This window comes from Micropterus dolomieu, linkage group LG02 (assembly GCF_021292245.1).
Source record: "Micropterus dolomieu isolate WLL.071019.BEF.003 ecotype Adirondacks linkage group LG02, ASM2129224v1, whole genome shotgun sequence".
NCBI lineage: Eukaryota > Metazoa > Chordata > Actinopteri > Centrarchiformes > Centrarchidae > Micropterus > Micropterus dolomieu.
Genome location: NC_060151.1, coordinates 3,736,623 through 3,745,591, shown reverse-complemented (window position 1 = coordinate 3,745,591; position 8,969 = coordinate 3,736,623). Strand labels below are relative to the sequence as shown.

The following is an 8,969-nucleotide window of genomic DNA, read 5'->3' as shown; positions in this document are numbered from 1 at the left end:
GGATAAGCAGTTGACGATGGATGGATGGATGAGCAAAATGGCTTGACTTTTGTCCTGATGGAGTGGCTGAAACAGTTTGTGTCCAGAGTGGGAGGGGTCAGACACAATCTTTCCTGCTTGTCTCAGAGTCCTGAAATTGTACAGGTCCTGGAGGGATGGTAGATTGTAGCTTGTTTTGGGTTTACATAACAAATAAATAATACATATTACTTACATAAAAACATAATGAGGGGTTTTAGTGTGGGTAGTACAACCCACACAGCAGTAACAGCAGTTTGTCAGCCAGCACATGTTTTACTCACCAAAAGACATGTGTGAATTTCAACACCCTGTTTATCGCAATAGACACAGAGAAGCGTCCAGGCTCAGGAGGGGTGGTATAGACAATGAGATGCAATACTACTGTGAGTACACTGTACATAGCAGAAAGAAGAAATAGGTTAGCATTTTACAGGCCAACCAGTAAATAAAAAATAGAAGATTGACTGGTTCCTGCTCAAATAATATAAACTCATCATTAACACAAACCTCCCCTCTTTAAAGACTGGGCCAGGAGGAGTATCACTTCTTCAAAATGCCCCTTTTCAACAATTTAATGCACACACAGCATCAGCCATAGTCACTCTGAAGACTGTAGTCTTCGTAGCAGGAAATGTAAATAAAGGGCTGCAGCGGCCGGCTCCATCACAGAGTCGCAGTGCACACACAACTGACAGGCAGAAGGAGAAGTAGTTCCTTCCCCTAACTGGATAAAATTAGACTATCCTGGTGACAGCAAGTTACTTATGATAACATAAACACTCACTCCAAATTATAAGTATAAATATCGATCTTTTTATATGAGAATTGATACTAGAGCAGGAGATATTGGGATCATAGCTATCGATACTTTAGTATCAATCCGCACATCACCAATGTGCTTTGCACAGAGTTTATTTAACAGGCCACACCTACAATAACTTGGCAACACTAGGAAGTTACAGATTGTCATATCAAAAACCAAAGGGATAGTTGTTTTTTGACTCATCTAATTTATTAAAATATTATAAACAAATTAGATCTATAGCAGTGGATGGTAGTTAATGTAGGTAAATGCCAAACCTAAGAATCTAGAAACCAACTGACTGATCCTTTAGGTGTTCTATTCCTACATTTACATTATGCCATATTTAAATCCTCATTTTCCCCATAAATGTCCACTGTTTGTTCAACAAATGGCTGGGTTACATTTACATAGTCATCTTCATCATCACTGCTTTCTTCTTCTTCTGCTTGTTGTTCTTCTTCTCTGTTGTCCTTTACACAGAAACAGAACACTGTGGCCTTTAGAGAATTCACATCGGGGCCCGCTTCCTCATAATCATGATATTCATCACTCTCTGGTGACTCATAATCATGATCATCATCACCGCTTTCTTCTTCTTTTTCTTCTGCTTGTTCTTCTTCTCTGTTGTCCTTCACATGGAAACAGACCGCTGTGGCCTTTACATAATTTGCATCGGGGCCAGCTTCCTCATAATCATGATCTTCATCACTCTCCTCTTTTTCCCCTCTCCCTGCTTCCTCTTTGAGTTTCCCCTTGGTGTATACTGGGTCAACATTCACATAGTCCTCCTCCTCGTCATCATAATCCTCGTCATATTCATAATTGTTACTGCCTCTGACAGACACTGAAACACAAGCATCAGGACAAAATGTTTCATGATTATCAGAATCAAATTAAAACACACATATTGGATGGAAGTGTATTTTGAGAAAATGAAAAAAAAACCAGAAACTTTCTAATGTCATGTACTATGTGTCCTGGTGAGCACACACATTGAGTTTGGAAGATGTTTCCAGGCTGCTTGGCTCGCCGTCTTCTCCTGACAACCAGACAGACCACCACCAAGACCAGCAGGAGCAGCAGCAGACCCCCACCTGCTACTGAGGAGACCAGCGGCAACAAAGGCACTAGGAGAGAAAACATTGAACAGTTTATCATGACAATTATGTGCAGTTTTCATGCACATGAAGGTTCATAATGTCTCATTTTTAATCCGTAGGGTTTAACATAAAGTTGGCACACCCTTTGCAGCTATAACAAGCTGTCCACAAGGTTTATAAGTGTGTTCATGGGAATTTTTGACCATTCTTCTAATAGCGCATTTGTGAGGTCAGGCACATGATGTTGGACGAGAAGACCTGGCTCGCAGTCTCAGCTCTAATTTATGCCAAAGATTTTGGGGTTGGGGTCTTGACGCTTATCCATGTCTTGGACCTTGCTTTGTGCAGTGGTGGCAGTCATGTTGGAACAGGTAGGTGCCTTTCCACAAAGTTGGGAGCATGACATTGTCCAAAATGTCTTGGTATGCTGAAGCATTAACAGTTCCTTTCACTGGAACTAAGGGGACAACCCACACCATAATCACACCTGCACCAATCTTTACACTTGGCTCAATGCAGTCAGGCAACTACCGTTCTCCTGGCAACCACCAAAGCCAGACTCCGTAGAATTGCCAGGCAAAGAAATGTGACAGAGCAGCCCTAACCCGCCGACCCACACACATGCGCACAATTAAAGTTATGAAGTATTAATTTAATTCAAACAATTTTATACATACATTTTATACAGTTCACTAATCACTAAAAACTGTATATAAAAAATAAAGTAAATAAAACAGTAAAAGCGTGTGTGTGTGTGTGTGTGTGTGTGTGTGTGTGTGTGTGTGTGTGTGTGTTAAAAAAATATAAAATCTTAAAAATTTAAATAAAATAAATCAATAGAACAGTAAACGTGTGATTTGTTGGAAACATATCTAGTTTATACAGGACCGATTTATCAGCCAATATGAGCTAATTGCATGTAAATTGGTATCTGCGTTTATAACAGCCAATTATTAAAAGAAACGGAGAGACAAATCTTTCAATTATGTCATGAGTGCATAGTTTCACCAGAAGGCGCTCTGCAACTCCCCTGTTGAGTTCACGATGAGGTGGTAATTTGTCACGTGAAATACATTACTTAAATAATAAAATTAGCACTCATCACTAATCTATCTATTCTTAGCCCAAATAAGCCCACATGCATGACCATACCAACCCGCACGTCTTTCCCCCTCTTTTCAATGTGCCTACATGAGCAGAGCAGCCGTTCAGGCAGAGCAGGCAAAACCTAGCCTACCGTAACATACACAATGGTAGTAGGGCACCTGCTGCAAGTCACGTACGCCACGAATGAGATCATGGAAAACTGTGGCCGAGAATGAGATCATGATACATTGTGATTAATGTCGACTGGTACTGCAAGGTACAGCTAGAAGCTAGGGTTTGTACTGCAAGAAACTAAGCTTTGTATGAGACACGGCATATTCATGCTTGATATGTTGAATCATGGTATACGTTTATCAAGTATGTTATTCCTTATTAATTCTTTTAAAAAATACAATTTTAAGTGTTTAAGTTTTAATGGTGTCAAATTATGCCTGTATAACTTTTAAAAAAATACGGTGAAGCTAAAGTTGAAACATATAGGTGAATTTCTAGTCCAGTAATGTTAAAAATATAAAGAAGGATAAATTGTAACAATAATTATGCTGAACAGCTAAAAAGTGGTAATTTCAATGTTAGTGAAAGGGTTAAATTGGTAAAACAGTACGTAAAAATGGCCACTAGATTGCAGCAGAGGATAAGAAATTCACCAATGGAAGGGAGTGGTCAGCAAACAATGTAGGCAGAGACCAAGTGTAACGCCCACCTGGAAGGTGGAGTTTAAGGTGAATAAAAGGCGAGGTTCGCTGACCACCAGCTCAGTTCCATCCTGAGACCTGCAGGGATGTTACTCGGGTTTACTTGTTCTTTATTGGAATAAACTCTTTTGCACCGACTCTTGACCATCTCCAGTGAAGTTTTTGTCCACGCAGTTTTTGACTAAAGAAGAAAGCTAATAGAGTAATTTTTACTGAGTTTAATAAGTTGGTTAGGGTACGGACCAGGGTTTCCACTGGCCCGGCCTGTCCTTATTTCCAACCCAACATAACGGAGGATGCTAATTTCAATCCCTCCCAAATCGATCATCTTGTTCATAATGCTGCAGGCTCACTGCAAATGACACTCGACTCTGTTGCCCCTCTAAAAAAGAAAATACTAAAATAAAGACGGTTAGCTCCATGGTATAATACTGAAACTCGCAAATTAAAGCAAATATAGTGGAAACTTGGGAGGAATTGGCGTTCCACCAAAGTGGAAAATTCTCGTTTAATTTGGCAAGATAGTCTTAAAACTTATAGGAAGGCCCTCTGTAATGCCAGAGCAGCGTACTACTCGTCATTAATAGAGGAAAATAGGAACAACCCCAGGTTTCTTTTCAGCAATGTAGCCAGGCTGACAGAGAGTCACAGCTCTATTGAGCCAAGTATTCCCATAGTTCTCAGTAGTTATGACTTAATGAGCTTCTTTAATGATAAAATTCTAGCTATTAGAAACAAAATTCACCCTGACCTGCCCTCAACTGGTACTGACTTATCTCCAAACTCAGGAACCTTAGAAACAGCTGTAGAACCAGATATATGTTTAGACTGCTTTGCTTCCCTCAATCTTTACCAACTAACTTCAATAATTTCTTCATCTAAACCATCAACCTGTCTCTTAGACCCCATCCCGACTAGGCTGCTTAAAGAAGTTTTACCCTTAGTCAGCACTTCTCTGCTAGATATGATCAATCTATCTTTATCAACAGGCTAGGTACCACAGTACTTTAAAGTAGCTGTAATTAAACCTCTTCTGAAAAAGCCAAAATCTGATCCAGAAGTTTTAGCCAGCTATAGACCTATGTAGCTACACTGGTCCCAAGAAATAACGGCTACTCATACAGATGTCTTTTGAAGATTTATTTTATCGCAACTCTCTCCTTTGTCAGCAGACACCATGAAAACTACAAGAAAATAAAAGACATACAGCTTACAAAATTCATCTCACATTCACTTTAAGGCCTTTCAAGCTAGTGTCCATTGATGAACAGGCCCAAACACATTAACACAAGCGAAATGCAATGAAATCATACAATATAACCAAACATAAATGTTGTCCACGTAAAGTACACCAACAAGTACCATACACAAAGGTAAACAAATGAAAGGCAATTACCGTGTGCGCCTCTTGAACCAAGTGCAGAATACGGTTATTTCGGGGCTTTATTTTGTTCCTCTGCATGCTCTGCTCTGCCTCCACATTGTCTCTTACCCATAATGCCATGGTTATGCCCTTATCTTAACTCTGTTCATGTGACCCATTTCCCATTACTCTCTGTTGTTCGTTGAAATAAACCTTACATAAAAGCACAACATTTAACAGTATTTAAATTAAAGACATTTTTGTGAATGTTACCCCTTTTAATGTTACCCCTTTTAACATCTTCACATGTTTTTACTATTTTTAAATGGCTGTATGAACTCAAATATTCATGAACTTACACACACAAATATACAAAATAGACATTTCAATTAAACATGTCTTTGAGACAGTTACAACCTATATCTAACCTTCCATTTCTCTCTAAGATCCTTGAGAAGGCAGTCGCCAAACAGCTGTGTGACTTTCTACATAGCAATAGTTTATTTGAGGATTTTCAGTCAGGATTTAGAGTTCATCATAGCACAGAGACAACACTGGTGAAAATTACTAATGACCTTTTACTTGCATCAGACAAAGGTCTCTGTACTGGTTTTATTAGATCTTAGTGCTGCTTTTGATACCATTGACCATCAGATCCTATTACAGAGACTGGAACATTTCATTGGCATTAAAGGAACTCTAAAACCAGCTCTTAGGTGGTTTAAGTCCTATTTATGAGATTGATATCAATTTGTACATGTTAACGATGAGTCCTCCATGCACGCCAAAGTTAGTCATGGAGTTCCACAAGGATCTGTGCTTGGACCAATCCTCTTCACTTTATATATGCTTCCTTTAGGCAATATTATCAGGAAACACTCCATAAACTTTCATTGTTATGCAGATGATACTCAGTTATATCTATCGTTCAAACCAGATGAAACTCATCAGTTAGCTAAACTTCAAATGTGCCTTCAGGATGTTAAAACCTGGATGACCTGTAATTTTCTAATGTTAAACTGCGGATAAAACTGAAATTATTGCTCTGGGGCCTAACCACCTCCGTGACGCATTATCTAAAGATATAGTTTCCTTTGATGGCATCGCCCTGGCCTCCAGCACCACTGTGAGGAATCTTGGAGTTGTCTTTGATCAGGACATGTCGTTAAAATCTCACATTAAGCAAATTTCAAGGACCGCCTTTTTTCACCTACGTAATATTGCGAAAATCTGGAATATTCTGTCTAAAAATGATGCAGAAAAACTAGTCCATGCATTTGTTACTTCTAGGCTGGATTACTGCAATTCCTTATTATAAGGCTGCTCAAAAAAGTCCATTAAGACTCTTCAGCTGATCCAGAATGCTGCAGCACGTGTTCTGACAGGAACCAGGAAAAGAGATCACATTTCTCCTGTTTTAGCTTCGTTGCATTGGCTTCCTGTAAAATCCAGAATAGAATTTAAAATCATTCTTCTTACCTACAAAGCTCTTAATGGTCAGGCACCATCTTCTCTTAAAAAGCTCATAGTACCTTATTACCCCAGAATGCAGGGTTAATGCAGGGCCAGAGCGTTCAGCTATCAAGCTCCTCTCCTGTGGAACCAGGTTCCAGTTTGGGTTCAGGAGGCAGACACCATCTCCACATTTAAGAGTAGGCTTAAGACTTTCCTCTTTGATAAAGCTTATACTTAGGGCTGGCTCAGGTGAGTCCTGAACCATCCCTTAGTTATGCTGCTATAGGCCTAGACTGCCGGGGGATTTCCCATGATGCACTGAGCTCCTCTCTCCTCTTCTTTCTCTCCCTATGTATGCAACCTCATCCCGTTAATGCATGTTACTAACTTGAATTCTTCCCTTTCCCATAGTCTTGTGCTTTCTCGTCCCTCTCCTCTCTCTTCCTTTCACTTCCTGCAGGTGTTTCTGGCTCTGGAGCTGTGGAGTTTGGATCTGTGGTTACGAGTCACCTGCTGCCCCCGTGTTCCTGCTCGACACCCTCTGCTACAATTATTGTTACTGGTCCTATTGCTATTATTACTGTTATTATATTAACATTACGATTATTATCATTAACACTACTATAAATATCTGTAACATTTTTCATTCAGTCTATAGCAACATCACCTTTACTGTCTTTACCTCTGTGTGGATATTCTGTAGGCTGCCTCCCTCCCCTCTCTCTCTCCTTCCATCCCTCTCTCTCTTTCTCTCTCTGTCAGCGGGACGTAAATGATTACGTTAATCTAGTACCGCAAATTTGGCAAGTAAACAAACGCTCATTCATCTTTTCGTAATGATTGACAGTCGGAGTTAACCTCCCATAATGTGAGATGACCAATGCTGAGCTAAACATGTTAGTAACTTCAGGTTACTAACCAATTTTGCGTTCAGCACTTCTTCTTCTCTTCTTCTTTGGGCCTTGTTGTGTGAAGTTTTAAAGCCAAAGTTTATGATGAATGGCGCAGCAGCTGCCGGTGTTTGTTGTCCTCTCTCACGTGTGGCCGCGCGCAGCAGATGCTACATGTTACGTAGGCAGGTTATAGGTAACGGAGGGAGGGGAATAACAGCAAGCTCATCAGACGTTTCCTAAAAATAATCATTGTTCACGAGTTTACTGAGCCCTGATCCAGGACCAGTACACAGTACTTTTTTAATGAACAAAGTGTTTCAAAGTTTTGCACATTCTTTCAGAGCCAAAGCCAACACCTGTCTGATTCCAAAACCAACAATCTGGTCGATCACTTCATTCATATCTGCTTGTCGCATGACAGCATTCGCAGCCTAAAAAGGGAATTCAGGAAAGCAGAGCGCAGATGGAAAAAATCCAGTCTCCAAGTCCATTACCTCAGTCTGAAGGATTTATTAATTAACTACAATAATATTACTGCACATAAACACAATCCCAGGTTTCTGTTTAAGATCAGCTGGTAAACCCAACCCCTCCTGACTGTGAATTGTTTTTATCTTATTTTACCAATAAGTTGGTGTCCATCAGAGCCTCTATTACCCCCACGGCCTCTTACTCAGAGGTCCCTCACCAGCAACAAGAGAGTTTTAACCAGTTTTATCACATCGACTTGTCTGAGCTTTAAAAACAGTATCACAAATGAGAGTGTCCTCCAGCCCACTTGATGTAATACCTAAGTTTTTACTGAAAGTAATAGATTCTGTTGGGCCCCATTTGATCTGTTTTTAACAGCTCCCTATCTACTGGTTGTGTCCCTGATTATTTTAAAACAGCTTGCGTGAACCCACTTTTACAGAAACCTGGTTTAGATCACTCCCTCCATCAAAACTTTAGACCTATTTCAAAACTGCCTTTTATTGCAAAGATTGTAGAAAGAATTGTGTCCAAACAGCTGCTCACTGTGCTGGAAAATAACAAAATATTTGAAAAGTTTCAGTCTGGTTTTAGGAAGTACCACAGCACTGAGACTGCCCTGCTTAAAGTCACCAATTACCTTTTAATGTCTGCTGATGAAGGCATGTGCTCAGTCCTGGTACTCCTGGACCTTAGCGCTGCTTTTGACACCATTGATCACAACATCATGTTAGACAGACTGAGGCACTGGGTGGGGATCTCTGGTACTGCCCTAGAATGGTTTTCATCCTACCTGTCAAATAGGAAGTTTTGTGTGTCTGTGTACAACTATGTCTCCTCATTCTGTCCAGTTAAATATGGTGTGCCTCAGGGGTCGGTCTTAGGACCCATTTTGTTTTCCTTGTATCTGCTTCCCCTTGGACATATTATCCATAAACATGGCATTTCTTTTCATATTTATGCTGATGACACAAATATACTTGCCCGTCAGATCCACAGACCCTGGAATGCTGAGTTCACTTAACAACTGCCTTTGTGAAGTTAAAAAATGGATGTCAA

The 8,969-nt window shown here is 40.1% G+C and overlaps 2 protein-coding genes across 2 annotated transcripts in view; both read right to left on the bottom strand.

Moving 5' to 3' along the window:
* LOC123984046 (leukocyte immunoglobulin-like receptor subfamily B member 3A) overlaps nt 1–312 on the bottom strand; it is a 65,844-nt gene extending 65,532 nt beyond the window's left edge. Inside the window, exon 1 of the mRNA XM_046070656.1 lies at nt 303–312. Coding sequence (XP_045926612.1) covers nt 303–312 — 10 coding nt within the window. The remainder of the gene's footprint in view (nt 1–302) is intronic.
* Nucleotides 313–913: 601 nt separating this feature from the next.
* Nucleotides 914–8,969, bottom strand: part of LOC123983997 (immunoglobulin superfamily member 1) — a 15,147-nt gene continuing 7,091 nt past the window's right edge. The window contains exons 4-5 of the mRNA XM_046070552.1: nt 1,819–1,953; nt 914–1,670 (exon numbers count right to left, since the gene is read on the bottom strand). Of these exons, the coding sequence (XP_045926508.1) occupies nt 1,159–1,670; nt 1,819–1,953 (647 nt within the window). The 3' untranslated portion in view covers nt 914–1,158. The remainder of the gene's footprint in view (nt 1,671–1,818; nt 1,954–8,969) is intronic.